The sequence below is a fragment of the Athene noctua genome, chromosome 23 (assembly GCF_965140245.1).
Source record: "Athene noctua chromosome 23, bAthNoc1.hap1.1, whole genome shotgun sequence".
Classification (NCBI taxonomy): Eukaryota; Metazoa; Chordata; class Aves; order Strigiformes; family Strigidae; genus Athene; species Athene noctua.
In genome coordinates, this window is record NC_134059.1 from 3,830,755 (window position 1) to 3,847,565 (window position 16,811).

The 16,811-nt window shown below is 51.4% G+C and overlaps 2 protein-coding genes across 4 annotated transcripts in view; one reads left to right on the forward strand and one right to left on the reverse strand.

Moving 5' to 3' along the window:
• Positions 1–5,142: 5,142 nt before the first annotated feature.
• ETV7 (ETS variant transcription factor 7) lies at positions 5,143–11,842 on the reverse strand. Of its 2 annotated transcripts, none has more exons than XM_074925284.1 (8): positions 11,720–11,842; positions 9,590–9,707; positions 9,140–9,304; positions 8,761–8,868; positions 7,682–7,873; positions 7,228–7,370; positions 6,771–6,871; positions 5,143–5,657 (listed from the first exon to the last, which is right to left on the reverse strand). In XM_074925284.1, exons 1-8 carry the CDS (start codon positions 11,723–11,725, stop codon positions 5,372–5,374), a joined length of 1,119 nt encoding a protein of 372 aa, XP_074781385.1. In that variant the 5' UTR covers positions 11,726–11,842; the 3' UTR covers positions 5,143–5,371. The 2 variants fall into 2 exon arrangements, with proteins under 2 accessions (XP_074781385.1, XP_074781386.1); XM_074925285.1 differs by having other exon boundaries at positions 5,514–6,100.
• Positions 11,843–12,066: 224 nt separating this feature from the next.
• Positions 12,067–16,811, forward strand: part of KCTD20 (potassium channel tetramerization domain containing 20) — a 30,984-nt gene continuing 26,239 nt past the window's right edge. Inside the window, exon 1 of one of the 2 annotated variants that reach the window (XM_074925281.1) lies at positions 12,067–12,160. The gene's annotated coding sequence lies outside the window, so the exon portion shown is untranslated. Of the gene's footprint in view, positions 12,161–12,381; positions 12,426–16,811 lie in introns of those variants that run through there. The other variant, XM_074925280.1, reaches the window with a different exon arrangement.

Consider the following 16,811-nt stretch of genomic DNA (forward strand, 5'->3'; position numbering starts at 1 on the left):
GCCACAGGCACTAAGGGTTGTCAGGCTCTCCTGAGAGGTGCCTTTTTTATACCCAGGGCTGGCAGCTGGCTGAGTAAGTCCTATTTTTAGCAGCCATTCAGGTAGGAGAGTGGCAAATGCTTCCGCCTGGGATCCCCACTATCACCTCCCTCGTGGCGGAAAACCAGCGGGCGTGAGTTTCGCTGGAGGAGAAAACAATTTCCTTATGACAAATAGCAGCAACACAGCATAAAAATCACCTGTCACCTGGTGTAACCGCTGGCCTTTGAAACCAGCTATCGAACCCAGCTGTTTGGCATTTGGTTTTGGTCTGTTTTGCTGTTTGTTTTTTTTTAATGGGTGTGATGCCATGTATGGGCTTTTCCGAGTTGTTTTTGTAAGAAGAAGTCATAACTTTCTCAGATAAATGGGGTTTCAGTGCAATAAGCAGATCGTCCTGCTCACATCCCAGGAGCTTCCAGGAAACTGGATGCTGGAGGCTGTTGTGGCACCGCAGAGACTCTGGGGCATGGTGCTATCAAACTGCTGCCTAACACCGAGCATGGCTGGGCTACAACATGTTTGAAACCCACCCTGGGGTCCTTCAGACAGCCCGTGCACCCACCCTAAAACATGAACCAGGATGGGCTTCATGACCCCGAATCCTTTGCACCCACGTGGCTCCCACTCAGCCTTGCCCAGGGGCAGAACATCTCCAGGGGCCGAATTCGCAGGACAGACCTGCACATCCCAACATCTACAATCTGCCCTTTGGGCCCAACAAATCCTCGTATGCCTTTCTTACACCAAAGGTCCATTTGGCCCCACAAGCCACCCGAGAATCACAAAATCCCAGAATCATCTCCTCTGGAAAAGCCCTTGAAGCTCCTCCAGCCCAACCATGACCCTCACCCTGACCGTTCCCAACTCCCCCAGATCCCTCAGCGCTGGCTCAGCCCGACTCTTCAACCCCTCCAGGGATCCCGGGGACTCCCCCCTGCCCTGGGCAGCCCATTCCAACGCCCAACAGCCCCTTCTGCACAGAAATCCTTCCTCAGAGCCAGCCTGACCCTGCCCTGGGCAGCTTGAGGCCATTCCCGCTTGTTACTTCCTTAAAGAGGCTCATGTCCTTGCACCCCAGTGCCTGTTGCACCCTTCTGCAGGCTGCTGCTCACCATCCTCATTGCTATTTTGCCATCTGATGGCAATGTTTCGCACTGCACCTTGCAGGGACCGTGCTGGATGCGGATGCATTTGCCGGGCAGCAGCTGCCGGCACGTCGGCTTTGGAAAACCCCTCGGCAACATTTCCACCTGAGCAATGGTGCATTTTCTCTAGTTTTCAGCTGGCACGATGTGCTGCCCAGGCCCCTCCCAGATAAAAATGGTCTTCTCCTGTTAATGGATTCAGCTTGCAATCGAAACAATGCAGGATTATTTTCTTTCTGTTTGTTCAAACTTTCTGGGTCACAATTTCCTATAATTAGGAGAGATCCAGCCCATTTCCCACCCCTTCTCCTGAGCCTACACTGATGAATCAGAGTCTGGTATTGATTAGGAATTACCTGGCTTTCTTTTTCAGCATCCCCATCTACTTCTGATAAATAATTAAACCGTCCATGAGGAGCCCCATGCTGCTAACTCGCATATGACCATGTCCTTTCAAAAGGAGGTCGACTCCAGTGGGTGAGAAGGAGTTTCATAATCAATTTTGTTGTTTTCTTGATGTGGTGGTTTAAGCCCCGCCGGGACCGGAGACCACGTCGCCGTTGCCCCTCCCCCACCCCCAGCCGGTCGGGCTGGCAGTGAGGCACAAACCCCGGGTTAAAATAAGAAGAAATTTAATACAACAGTGTGATAAACAATCTGAACAACAACAGTAGCAATGATAGCAACAATAAACAGCAATAACAGTAAGCAAGACAAACGATATACATAGAGATACAGAGAAATACCGCAAATGGCCACGGAACAGCTCCCCGCCACCAAGACTACCGCGGAAAAAGTAAAAAAAAAAGTTCCCGCACCGGACCTGACGTCAGCATGGTATGAATAACCCGGCTGGAGATCTCTTCCCCCTTCTCTGCTGGGGAAACTTAACCCTATCCTAGCTGAACCCGGACACTTGATCTGCAACATCCATAAAACAAAAAGCCACATCCCCTCTGGCGATGGGGCACAGTCTGGGCATTTCCAGTTTGGAGATCTTGCTACTACAGATCATCCAAGCCTGAGTCCAAACACCACCCCTGCTCATGGAAGAATTCTCATGATTAAACTGGGAATCAGAGTTGACTTATGACCTCTTGCAGGCTTTTCCTCTTTGTAGTAGCATTTCTGGATACAGCCTGAAGATGAGATACTCAAAGTGACCCCGGGAAAAGTCTTGACCTGAAATGTGACTCTGAATCCAGACTTTTACCCAAGTTCAGATCCCTTCTGGGCTTTGGGACATGTTCAGACCTAATGGGAGAAAGATGTTTGCAAGAGACCCAAGACAAACCAAAAGCCCATTATCAGAGATCAAAGAAGAGATTTGCATCCAAATTTGTCTGCTTTTCTCATCAATACTGGGAGAGAATGAGGAAGCTGCCTGGAAATGCGGTCACACGGAGGGAGCACACACACCGAGGTTGGTATCTGCAGGCCAGCAACATTGGAGGGAAAAGCAGAACTAAAAGCATGGGGGCACAGCAGTGGATAACTGGCTTATTTACAGGAACTTGCTCCAGAAGATGAAAAAAACCAAGGGAAATGCAGAGGGTTACAATGGGCTCAGAAGAAGGCAGGAGTCATATCACCCATATTTCTTGGGAACAAGACAGACAGACCACAGGCTGAGGTTGGACATTGGAAAAAGCCTCCTCTGCAGAAGGGTGGGACAACCTCAAATGGGTGTCCAGAGGGGTTGGGGATCACCATCTGTGGAGGTCTTCAGGATTTGGCTAGCCAAAGCCACAGCCAACCTGCCTGGGTGTTGGAGGCGGTTGTGTTTGAAGTGGACCAGAAAGGTCCCTCCAAGCCAACACCAGCAACAAAAATACCCACAGTTTCAGATCTGAACCACATCAGGGGTGTTGAGGGCACCCACTGCTCCCTGCACCGGCCACAGTTTGGACAGACAGCACAGCCAACACATGGCTCGGTGGAAAACACTCAGCCTCTTTGTGCAGTGCCTCTGATTCAAGATGGTGATGGCCACCAGCCCGCAAAGTAAATCCTCTTTTCTTTCAGCCCTGGGACTGATTTTAGCTGCTTTCCTCAGCAGATGAGCAGTGCAAGACAGCCATGGGCACGCACGGGCGTTTGCTGCTGTGCAACACCTTGTCCCAACCACCGCCAGACCTGGGGCTGCTGAAGCAGGGACGATGACCTCCAGGGAACAAAGCACCTGCAAACCTTCAGGAAAGCCCACATGGGCCACCTGCCTGCGTGCCACCGCGCCTGGACTTCAGCCACAGCAAAAGTCACCAACTGCTGCGTGCTCTCCCTCTCACACCAACCACACCGGCACAAGTGGTGGTTACTCGGCTGTTTATCAAAAGGGATGGGTCCCCATTCCAGGAAAGCAGCAGGTTTACAGCCTTCCCGCCTCTGTTTACCACAAGAAGAAGAGACATATCACTCCGGGAAGGGCATAAGGGCTTCCTGGGAGCATGGAAAGAGCTCGTCATTACAGCCCATCTTTGGGAAGGTGCCCTTTGATTTTCACCCTCCAAGATCCTCTGGAGAGACGGCGGCACAGCCAGCACAAGGAGAGTTGAGTGCTTTTGGCAGCTTCCCAACCAGGAGAGGAAACCCCCGTCCAAGTCCAGCGGGAGCCTTAGTCACCACAAGAAAAAAAGGTGAAGAGAGGGCATCTTGCACGCTCCCTGTGAGCACGGCGCAAACACAGGGGTCACCGACTGCCACCTGCTCCAACAACACAAACCAGGCAGGCTGGAGAAGTGATGGGGTGTTCAGGAGTCATTGGGGCTGTTTCCACAGCAAGAAAACTGGGGGGATGTTCTGTTAGAAGGAGGTCTGGGAAAAGGCACCCATGTGTGTGTATCCCAAGGGGACGCAGGGCCAAGATGGGACAGTTGCCAAGGAGGGAGGTCTGCTTTGCCACCAAAGCTGTCCCTCAGGGCTGGGCAGGACTTATACTGACTCTCTGCCAGGTATCACCCCAAGAAAAATCTGGCTTCGGTCTTCTCTGGGACAAAAGCACCCTTTGTAGAAGGAAGGATGAGGTCTGGGTGCTTCACCGCACCTTCCTGGTATGGTGCATCCCCAGGCTGCAGCTTGACTGGGAGCTGGGTGACCTCCAGCCCCCTCTCCTAGCAGAGATTTTCACCTCTCTTCCCAGCTAAGGCCTCCCAAAGGCTGTGACGTTTTGCTCATTTACCCCACCAGAGCTTCTCATTTCCTTCTTCTCCATCACTTGACTTGTCAAGCACTTGCATTTTGCCAACAAGCTGATGATTTTTTTCTGGAAGTGAAACTTCTCAGCCAGCATTTCTGGAGGTGGTGTACTGTTGAGATTTTGCCCACCAGCCACCATGTGTTCCACCACCATCTCTTGCTGGTTTAGAGCCCACCAGCATCTCCAGGCTTCACTTAATGGGTGTAAAGTAGTTTTGGGGGAGCAACACCAGTTACAGCAAAAGGGACTGTAGTTTCAGGGTGGCAACAACCAGTTTTGGTGGAAACAGCCACCAACCCTTGCCAAAGTTTTTCACAAGACTGAGAGTTCCCCAGACCCATTCACAGCATTGCTGCCCCAGAAGTGGTGCCGATGCAGCTCTGACATAACAGCTTGGGCTTGGGAAAGGGCCCAGAGCAAAAATAGGAGACAGCAGGATAATTTATGCAGTGGTGCAAAAAACCTTGGTTGGAAGAAACTCACCTGCTCCCGTCAGCCATGAAACATGATGCTGCTTCATGACCAGGATCTGTGCTTGCCCACGTAGCTACCAAACACCGTGTGTTTGCACAGCATTCACCCGTCAGCTGCTGAGCAGCTTAGACTCTTGCACTCTGGTTTAGGGGCTGCCGAGCTTGGGGACAAGATCTGGGTGCTCACAGGAGCTGGTTTTAAATGAGAAAGGCTTGTACTTCCCAGTTTCAGACCTTTGACCAGTAAGAAGTGAGATTTTCAACCTTACACAGTCACAGGATTTTATTTCCTCAATGAAAAGCAAAAGTTAGTGGATATTTTTGGAGTTAAAAAACACACAAAGGTTTTTTCTTCCAGGTCACTAACAGTACCTGGGGTTGCACATATTCCTGCTTTGGACTCAAAGCAAATAACCACGTATCTGACTACGAGTGTGGTCATAGTCATTACTGGCTTTGTTTCTTTTCACATTTAGTCAACTAATTACAAAAAGCATTACACGGAGGGAAAGGAGTTAAAATGAGACCCAGCTTAGGGCATCTGTGCAGCCTGGAGCTCCAGCCAGGCCTGATCCAGGCAGGTATTTCAGCACACTCCCACCCTTAAGCACAGGATCAACCCCACAGGAGACAGTGACATTACAGCGTACAGTATATCTGCAATATAAGTCCGTCCTCAAGTCAGGGACATGGCTCGAATTCAGGGCAGTATGTTTGTGCTGAGGGCCGCTCCTTGCTGCAAAAGCGCTTCGGTAGATGCTCAGCCTGGAGCGTGTGCTCCGGTGTTCTCTGCACGTCTCACTGTAAGAGAAGAGCCATCTTTACTGGCAAGTTTGAACCTTAAAGACAAGCATCAAAATCTACAGAGCAAAAATATCACATTCACTCCCTGAGGACAGAAGAGACGCAAGCAGAAGACCATCCCAACACGTTCTCCTGTGCTTCTGGGGCTGGGGGGCAGTTTCTGGGTGTGTTTTGCTAAGGAAGCCCCAGAGATGTCACAGCTTTGGCTCAGAGCAGGTTTTGAAATCCAGGAGCAGCTCTGTGGCCTTCTGTCCAAGAGATGCCAACACTTCCCAGCAGAGCACAAGTCTGTCTATGATGCACTGCAAGTGCCACCTTCAAAGACTTCCTACGGTGAAACCTCCAGTGGGTCTTCTTTCAAATCTTCATGGTCCTCATTCTCCAGCTGCTCCAGTTTGCTGGATTTCTCATGGATGATCTCCCCAGGAGTCTTCAAAAACCTGCAATACATTTTTAAATGGCTTTAAGGGCATGTCCAAACACAGCCCCAAACCAGGCTGTAAAAGATGGAGCCCTTGACCTCATCAGCTGAGCCTGGAGCTTGCCAGAGCTGTACCTGCCATCCCTGGGCTTTGCTGAGGATCCCAGCTCTTGCCTTGCACCCAGGATGCACTGACCCTGGGGAGATAAAGCTCAGCACTCATCAGCTGGCATGTGAAGTCCAAACTAGTCCCAGGGAAGCAGCCAGCACTGGAAACAGGAGGCTCCTGACTTATTTCCACCCTTTCCCCTGTCCAGAGGTGGACTTCAGACCTGATGTCACCGGGGAACAGGCGGGACCTGTCCAGCTTGGGTGGGCCCAGGGGCATTTCCTCCAGCACCCACCCCACTCCATGCAGGAGAGGAGACGGATGCTGGCCCTGGGCCAGGCTGCTGGCCCACAGCCCTGGAAAGAGCATCGGATGGGACCCAGAGCCCTGGCAGCCCAGCTCCTGGCTTGCACAGGAGCCTGGACACAAAGGTCCAGGACACAAAACACAAAACCATCGGGGTGTTGCATTTGCTGAAGAGGATCTCGCTGGATGCTGCCAACATCTGGAGCCCACCACCTTCCCATGCTCCATCTGCACTGTCCCAGGCAGCTGGTTTCTCTGATCTGCTTCATCTCACCTGAACAACAGCTTCTGCCCTGGCTCCTTTTTGATGATGTTGAGCTTGTAGTAATGTCTGAGTGCTCGTGACATCTTCTCGTATGTCATGTTCATCCGGTTCTGGAAAGAAAAAAGAGGGGGGGGGGGCAGTGAATAAAAGCAAGCACCAACACCTGGTTTAGGTCCACCTGCAGTGGGACAACGTGTGGGACATTTGAGGTGGTTCTTCAGCGTTGCAGGCTGCAGTGTGAGTGTCTAACCCAGACTTGCTTCTGGGTCCACAGCCATCATGGTTTGCTTTCCAGGGGATGAGAAAGCCTTCCTCTTTAATGACCAGGAGACTGGCATCTCTCAGTAGCCCTGCGCCCACTCCATCTCACCCTTCCCAGTCCCTGTGCCATCAGCTCTGGGGAACAGGTCATGAAGCCAACACGCAGAAACCAAGGAACAAGAAATTTGTTCTCAGCTGCGTTTACCTTGTGGTTCCCCCAGAGCTGGGCAAGTCCATTTGGGTTAACGACCCGGAAGACCTTGGCTTCCTTGTCTTCCCACCTGATGTAAGGCTCATAGCGGCTGTCGGAGAGCAGCTGGTACACGTAATCCCACAGCAACCTGCAGTCTGAGCATTGGTGGACAATAAATATTCACAGAGCTCCCACTAAGGCATCGATGCTCCACTGAGGGTCAATCAGCAACAGGATTGCTCATGTTAGCAATGATAATAAATACAAGAAGAGCTCAGAGCTCACGCACAGCACTTTTATTGCTAGACCTCAAAACACTAGGAGGAACTACAGGTTTTGAGATGGGGAAACTGAGGCGAGGGAGCACACATTGGTGCATGGAATAAATGGAAGGGAGACAGATGGGCAGACAGGACAAAGCACAGTCTCATTTCCCCAAGGAACCAGGCTATACATTCATAATTACCTGCAATTTTCCCATCCACTGGGGCTGATGGGGTCATAGGAAAAGAGCAGATGGCATCTACCCTGCAGCTGCCCTCCGAGCTGTGATGGGTGAAGTTCAGTGGCTCTGCACGGCTGCGGGACACAGGCTGTGCCACGCAACCCAAGCAGGAAGAAACAGCAACTGGGGCAGCCTCAGCACTACGGTCTGTCCCTGAGAAAGAAAAAAAAAAAAAAAACAAAAAAAAAAACAAACAAAAAAAAAAACCAACAAAAAAAACAAAGCCTGTGGTGTATTATGGCAGGTTCCAGGAGATGTTCCAAAGCCCTGAAACAGGTGGGGAGGGACAGCCAAGGCTGGTTAAGAGCATAGGACTGGCCCAGGCAGAAGAGGCAGGTGCTGAGGAAACCCTGGGACTTTCCTAAGGCAGGAGCAGCAGAAGGCCTAAGGGGTGTTGGAGGAGATGCCAGGTACAGGGAGGATCGGATACAGAAGAACAGCTGGAATAGGAGAATGTAGCAGAGTACAGGCACTCCCTTGTACACTGTCATGGGGGCTTAAGATGTTCATCACCCTACAGCTGGGCCAGCAGAAGAGCTCAGGAAAGCACTCCCAGATCCACCTCCATGCAAAGCCAGGCACTGATACCAACCGATTCCCCACGCCTCAGGTCCCACCTGAGGGCTCTAACAAGCCTCACTGGCCCTGACCTCACCTGGGGCCTCTCCCCACTCCACACACTGGCCCAGAAGCTTTATTTAAGCTCAGCCCTGGCTCCTCTGCCTGGCTATTTTCCTTCCCTGTTCCAGATCTCAATCTGCAGACAGACTTCCAGTGTGCCCATAGTCTCGCCTGGTCACCATGGACCCACCTGATGATGTCTAGGCCTGGTTCTGATCAGACCTGCTTCATCACTACAAGATTCCTTGATGACCTGGGCTTTGTTAGACCTGGCTGCCATCCCCAGGATTGTCCTGCTTGCCTCACTAAGGTAGTGTGGGATGGGTTCATCTGGTTGAGCTTCAAACACCAGATGTATGTAACCCACTGCAGCTGAGGGCTGGCTCTGCGTGATGGACAGCTGCCACTCTTCATCATACCTTCCTCTGTGCTCCTGGCTTCCCTGAAGGGCGAGTTCAGCAAAGGGCTGCACACCAGAGCTCTTCTTTCAGTCTTAATGTACTGGAGTATTTCATATAACACATCACCTGCGGGGAAGGAAAGTCTGCTCAGATTATACTCTCTCTCAGGTGATGTTGTTGCTTAGACTTTGGTCCTAGAGAGTAAAAGGTTATTCCCCATGCCAAAGCATTCGCAGCCCAGATGGACTAAAGGAAGGAAGAGGGTTGTCCTTGTCTCCAGTACCCACTGGCCAGAGCTAAAGCCTGGACTGCTGCAACCCATCCAGCCCCTCGCAGCAGACCACAGCTTGTGCTGTACTGGAATGGTCCTTGGAAACACCCTTGCACTCGGTCTAACCTGAGCTTGGAGCTCGGTATCTGAAGTCATCCTTGGTGAGGATGCACAGGGCTTTGCCGTTCATTTCAAACTTGCTTTCATCAGTTTGCCGAAGGGAATACTCTCTCTCAGCCCATCTTAGCCAGTGGATCACGTCGTCCTTGCTCCACAGTGAGGGCTGGATTCCTGAAACCAGGGGCAGCCTCTGAAACAACTCAGTCTCCATCTTCAACACTGCTCATGGGCAGGGTGGGATACTAGTCTCCTCCATCACCAAATTTTCCCTCTATATTAAGCACTCATGGGTCAAAAATGGCCCAAAAAGAGAAAATGAACCCTAATGACTGGTCCAGCTTGTCCCAGTTGACAGCAGGGAATGGTCCCTGGGTGGAACACCACAGTACCCAACCACGTCCCACCTTGTGGCAGCTCTTTTTTTAAGCAGCATTGACTTGCTTAACATCTACTCACTCAGACTGCCTGGAAGCTTGAAGATCTCCCCCTCGCTGATGGGTGTGTGTCTGGCCTGGGATGGGGGTGGTAAGAAAGCTGTGACAAGGGAGCTGGAAGAGCTGACTGCCACTTTACCCTGGGGAAAAGAGATCAAACACATCAGTGGGGGAAAATTCCCAGTTCCGGTTCTGCCTTTGCTGTGGAGACACCTCCACTGTAGTAAACACCACTCAAATATTTTCTAAGTGGCTTCTCACAGTAGCAGGATGTGGTGTCAGAAGTTCTTCCACACTGGCTCTAGGTCCTTTAACAGCCCCTGGATAAACCTCTGGTTGCCCAAGACAGCATTAGTAGCCAGAGATCCCCCTCTCTTTCTCCAACTCTTTTCCTTAGCAGAGGTGCCTGCCCCCATGCAGGCTCTGGATGTGGGTTATCCATCCCCACTGCCCCATGACTGCGGGGAAGCAGAAGATGGAGCCAGGACTGGCAGAGCCTGCAGTGCCCCTGCTGCCTCCTGCAGGATCCTCAGAATGCTAGTTGGATGCCCAGGGTTTTAGGCCAGTCCTTCGATTCTTTAGAGCTGTGAAATCCAGCTGGCAGTAGTGTTGAGATTTTGTCTTAAGAACATTGTATGAAGAGATCTCTCTAACTTTTTCCTTGGTGATCATTCGGACAGAAGTGGAAATAGGCATCGCACGGTTTAGGGAGGTGTTCACTCATCTTGCTCACCTGCCATTAAGTCCCAGACCCTCAAGAATTACTCCTCCCCCTCGGTTGCTCACCAAGGAGCTGCCCAGCCTCACCAAACAGGTGAGATGGTCAGTGCTGGGAGGAGAGGCAGCCCCAGCACCTCTGCTGGGTTGGGGGGGTCAGCACGGCCCCCCCTCTGCCTCCAGGCTCTCATCCAGAGCACATGAGCCAGGAGGGAGCTCAGATCCTGCTTTCAGCCCCATCGAGATCTTGAAATATTACTGGCAGCCAAGCAAATAACATTCCTCTTAAAAATCTATTAACTTCAATCCCAGCAATTTCTCAGCTTCATTCTGTGGAAAATTAACAATTTTGCCTACAAATAGTATTTTCCAAAGTGGTTGTCAACGCTGGGTGCTTCAATACACCCTCAGGCGGATTTTCGGAGGTGGTTTGAGCAGCCAGCGCTCCTCGACTGCTTGTGGGGGTAGAGGAGCTGAGCCCCCACTGAAAATCAGCAGTGAAGAAAATCACAGTGTGCGCTGACAGAGCAGGTGGTGGCTGGACACATTTTAAATTAAAACCTGGTGTCTCCAAAACCAGGAGCGTGGGAGATGGGAGCAAAGCGCCTCATCCCTCCTGGAGCAAATGCTTCCCTGTGATCCAGGGGAGTTACAGCAGGAGAAAGGCAGCAGTTTGGGGAGGGGTTGAGGGGGTTTCTTTCTTCAGCAGAAGCACGAGTGTTAACAATTTGCCTGCTAGTGGTGTAACGATTGCTGGCGGTCTTGGGGTCGTTGGTTTTAGCAAAACAAGCAGCTGCATAATATTGCATGAGTAAACCAGAGAAACTCCAGTACAAACCCTGAACAGGCTTGGTAGCAATGCAATGTGTCTTTCGGATTCGTTCTAAGCAATAAGCTACAGAAAAAATAAAAATGAAATAAATTATGAGCGAATTTTGTCTGGAACTCCCCTAAAAAATTGCAGGTTTTTTTCTCATCAGCGTGAGATTTCTTCCATCGAGATTTACAATAAAAACAGACCAAAGGTTTGATTCTTTTTCTTGCTCCTAAAGATTTCTAGGGCATGAGACACATTCTGAATTTTTATTACTTTGTACCGATTTTATGTTGGTTTGTTTGGGGTTTTTTTCCTGCTTAGCCTTTTTCACACACGTTTCTGAGGCGGCGTTTCCTTGCTTGAAGAAGAAATACGGTCCTTGGAGCGGTTCGAGTGGGACAACGAGAAAAGGGGGATGAAAATGAAACCCCAGATATGTGAGAGCAGCTTTCGGCTCAGTCCCAACCGGGGGGCACGGAGCCCGTTTGGAGGTGGATGGGGTGGTCACACCCCCCAAACTCCCCCGCGGAGAATCAAATTCCGGCTCCTACTTGAGGGGGGGGGGGACGACCAGGGACGGGGGGAAACGGGACCAGGCTGGGGGCGGGCGGCTCTTACCTGCATCCCCGGTGGCGGTGGGTGGCCGCTCTCCGCCGCGGTGCGACCCGGTGCGGGCGGGTCCCGTCCCCGCGATCGCTGCAGCTTCGGCGCGATCCCTCCGGGAAACGAAACCGAAACGAGCCGGAGCCCCGGGAGGCAGGAGAGCGGCGGAGGGGGGGGCGGGCAGCGCCCGGGGCCGGGCCGGGCCGGGCCGTGACCTGTCCTGTCCTGTCCTGTCCCGTCCCGTCGTCCCCCCCCGTGCCGTGGCCGCCGCCTCCGCCCGACGAGCTTGGCTGCCACCCGCTGCCGACACCGGGATAGCGCCCTATTCCTCCTGGGGGGACCGTCCCGCCGGGACTGGGGCACGGCCCCGGGGGCGGACGCGCTGCTGAAGGAGGGAGAGATCTTGGGACGCGCCGGGGGCGGGAGAGGAGCGGGCACAACAGCTCGAATAACTGGGTTTGTCCTTTTTTTTTCTCCACCGGGTGCGGACAGGGCGGACGGGACGGGACGGGACGGCCCTGCTGCAAGCGGGGCCGGGGGAACCCGGAGCCCCGGCGGAGCGGGGCACGGACCCACCGCGACGCCCCTCCCGCACCCCCGCTTCCCATTGGCCAACCGGCTCCGAGCGCGGGGCCAATCAGGTAGCGGCGCGGACGGGGCGGGGCTTAGCGGCGAGACCCCGCCCACCGCCCGCCTGAGGGAGCGGCCTCGGCGGGACGCGGTGAGTGAGGCCTAAGGACGGGGGGGGGCGGCGGCCGGGGGCCCCTCCTCGCCCTTCGCGGGGTGCGGGATGGCCTGTGGCGCCTTCCCGGCCCTTCGCGGGGCTTGAGGAGGCTGCGGGGACCCTTTCCGGCCCTCTGGGAGCCATGGCGGGGCTCCGGGGGCCTTCCCGGCCCTCTCTGTGCTCTGAGGGCGACTCGTGGGCCTGGGGGCGCCCGTTGCACGCTGTGTGCTCGGGCCAGGGGCGGCACTCGAGGCTCGGCGGAGGCCTTCGCTGTCCCCTGCGGGCACTGAGGAGGGGGGCTGTGGGGTCGCAGCAGGCTCCGTTGTTGTGTGTGGGCGTGGGGGGCTGCCCTTCTCCTGTGGGTGCCTGGGGAGGTGCGTCTGGGGCCGCCTTTGTGTGCACTGGGGGACGGCCAGCTCTGGGGCCGGCAGTGCCTCCACCTGGCCCCTGTTTACTTGGCGAGGGGGCCTCAGGGGCCTCTCCTGCACTCTGTCTGTGTTTGGCAGGGAGCTGGGGCTGTTGTCCCTTGAGTTAGTGCTGCATCCCTACGTCTTTGACATGCTGCCCCTTTCCCCTGTAACATGTGGGAGGCCTCGGGGCCTGGGCTGTGCCCAGTGGCCTTTGGTGAGGCTGCTGCTTGTGACCACCACCTCGGAGCAGGACACGTCCTCCTGTCAGGGTGCTGGCTGGTCACACTGCCCTCCTGCGCATGTTCTAGGGTTGTAGGCTGGTGCGTTATTATTCTTAAGCATGTTTTTAGGCTTGATTCTACCTTTCCTCCCTCTTTTCTGCCACCACCGTGCTTTGAAAGGGAGCAGGAATTTCTTAGCAGGATTTTCCTGTGAACGGGTGCAGGAGGTGAGACCTCAGCCTCCTCTGTTTGTAAGAACCTTTTTGTGTCATGACTTTCCCTATCTTTGATCCTGCTCTCTCTCTTTCTGTACTGCCTTCTCAGTGACCTTAGGTAAGGTTATAATGCTAACAATCATGGGTATAAACCCGGGAGGCTGAGAACACACCTCTGTAGGGAGAGTGTTTTGAATTACTTTGCTAGGGTTACTGCAAACCCGAAGCCTGTTGTAGCAGTAGGTTATGGCTTTCAGGCAGAAAATTCACCTGTGCTCCCTGTGCCTGCCTTATCCTCACCACAGTCACAGACCTTCCTGCTGGCATTAGCAGAAAACGGGAACTGTTAGTGGGAAGGAAGTTGTGTCTGGACAGTCAACAGAAGGGATCAGCTCTCCCTTTTGAGGTGTGTCCTTGTTTACCCCAGTGCCTGGACTGTGAGGCTGCACTGCTGACAGTCACCTGGATTTCGGGGTTATAAATACTTCTGCCCTCAGTTCACAGAAGCATTTTCAGTGCTGTAAACATCAAAACAGTGAATTACTGGGCTCAAAAACTGTGGACTACTCTGTAGGCAAAGCTGTTTATAGGAGTTGTTATTCATCCGACTGGATTTGCACATGCTTTTATTACAGTGGAGCAATTTTATTTAGGCAAACAGTCACCTTTTAGTAAAATAAATACACTGATACTGTTTACAACCTCTGTGTACTTAAGTCACTAAAAAAATGCTCTTTTGCAAAGCAGCCTGTACAACAATTGCTTATACTGGCACAACTGTATTTTCTACAATAACATCCGTGTTAGAGGGTCTTCTGTTGTCTGATCTTATGGTTGAAACAGAGCAGTTCATGTAGACTAATCCTAAGTGAAACCTGTGCAGAAGACTGTCCCGTCTTCTTTCAGCTTCTCTTAAAGCAATTAAGAACAGGTTAAAGTAATCTGTGCTGTTATGGAAATAGGTGTGTACTGAGCTAAATTGGTGTTTGTTTCAAGACAGACTTATTTGCAGCACATGAAATGCTTTTTGATCTCTTTTCAGTGCTGTGTTTTGCTGCTAGAGGTGAAGGGGATGAGTTTTCTGTTTGATTTGGGCTTAAAAGGAGTGATCTTTCTGGTAGGAGCTCATCACATAATTTTATTTTTCGGGAGCTTTCTGTTTTGTAGTTATTCTGTATAAAGTTGAGTGGACTTCAGTGAGCCCAGTCAAGCTGTGGGTGTCTTCCTGGAAGAAGTTCTAGTGGAAAGGACCAAACCGCTTATTTATGTGCTTTTCAACAGTGGTGAGAGACAAGTTATAGCAAAGACAGTTGAGCTGTTTGATGTAGATTGTGTGTACCTGTACACAGAGAGAGTGGTTGGGTTTTCTGGGGGTTGTGGTTTTTTCCAGAAAGATTTTGTGACAATTCTTTGAGTAGAAGGTAAGATAGTAGTAATTCCAGGGCCTCAAAAACAGGAACCCTTGTCGCTGCTCATACTTGTGCTAACAGGAATGTATCATCTAAGATCCATCCCCAAAGTATTTTTTACCATCAGAATTGAGGAAACCCTCTTACTTTAGCTGTTTCGATATAAATCTAATCTTATCTCAGTCTTTTTGAGGTGCCTTCATATCTTGGCATGTTCAGTCTTGCCTTCTCGGAATCCAAGAGATTTCATAACCACCCGCTTTGAGTTTTCTGCTCAGGATATTGTAACTTTTTTTGTGTGTGGTGATTCAGTCTGTCTTTACAGGTCATGAGAAGGAAGAATCATGCCTCGTTTTATTAGTTGTTGCTTTGAGCACAAAGTTTGGGGCATGCTAGGATATGTTTGTCACTTGACCTGATCTTGAACTCGTTCCATGTGCCTATGACAAGGCAGCCAAGTGTTCAGCTCACAGTTCAGCAGTGTAGTCAAAGGAAGCGGAGTATAATATTGTTTAAAAGTAATGCTATTAACTCCACTTTAAATACCTGAAAACCCATAAGTAGAAAATTTGTGTGTAGAGAAATGTAAATAATGCTTCACCCTTTGTAATGAATTTGCTGTAAGACTTCAGTGCTGTATAGCAATTAACAACACCTTTGTCTCCTTTTGCCAAAAGCTATGATCATAAAGGAATACTGGCCAAGCAGTAGGTTGTAGTGGTACTGTATTAATAATTGCATCATAAAGTTGCAGTCCTGTTAGGAAAGTCACTGTGTGATGACAGGCCAACTCAGCGGCCAAGTAACTCATGAAAGGAGCCTTGCAGAGCTCCCTGAAATAGCACGTACCTGTGCAGTCTCTCTTAGTTACATGTTCTTGCCAAAGCTGATGTCAGAAACTCTTCCTCCTACTAGAAAGTAAAATCCTGTTTAATAAATGCAAAGTGAGCGTCCCTAATACATTAGCTTGGGAACGGACTCTGGAACTGCTGCATTCTGCGTAGAGATCCCTGAGGAGTATGTGGATAATGAGCTTTTTCTTTACAGGAAAAATGCTGAATTGGTGCCTGCTGATAAAGGCCACTTCAGCTGTCTAAAGGTTCTCCTGATTTTTAAATGAATTGCTTAATAGAAAGTAAATTTAGAGGATGGGTTCATTACTGGGTAATTTAACCCATATCCAGACAAGCAGCATAATAAATACTTTTTCTGTGGGGAAATGTAAAGGGATGGGGAGCCACCACCATTTTCTCTTCCACTTTATTCATAAATAGTGTAACCAGAGCTAATGTGTCCAGAAATTATCAATTTCGTAAAATTAACATTTTCTGTAGAAGCAATGTGATTGCAATATCTGGTCTGGGGGGGGGACTTGGCCAGGCTGCTGCTGAAAGCCCCTCTGATTTGAGATTCCTGATCCCAGCATCCCCTCTGATTCCAACATGACAGTCAGCTAGAGTGTGTTGGACCATCTTTTGCCAAGGTTAGTACAATTTTGGGTCTCTGGCTTTTGGATGGCCTTGCCATGTGAATTGTTGTCTACTGAACAGCCTCCCAGTTCTGAAAAATTCATAAATTTCATCTTCTGTCCCGTAACCCAGCTTGATCGCGTCTGCATTCTGGGGAGCTGAATCACCTTCCAGTGCTTGTTTCTTACTCGTGTGTGTGTAGGAAAGCTGGGACTCGTGCTCTGGGCAGCTCGGGTGGGATGAATCCAACCCCCTGTGCTCCAGAGTGAACAGGGAGCACTGAAGCATGCCCCATGCAGCCCTGATTTATCCTGGGGAGAAGGAAGGTGACCACTGCTGTGTGTGAGGGGGACCCACAGGAGGGACTCCAGCCAGCCTGCAGCAGGGAGGAAGGCAGGTTAGCAGGGTGAATATCAAAACTGTTGTTTTCTGAGGTAAGAATGGCAACTCTGCTACCTAGTCTGCCACCCTGAGTTTGCTGCTGCACATTCCCCAGAGAGGCTCGGGCAGCTCACAGAGAAGATGGAGCCCTGGATCTGTCTGTGCATGGCAGGAGGAGAGGCCAAGGGTGAGTGGTTTTGAGGGTGAAAGGACATCCTGCTTTCCAGAGAAGGGGGTTATAACACGAGGGCAGAGATGAGGAATATGTCCTGTAATCT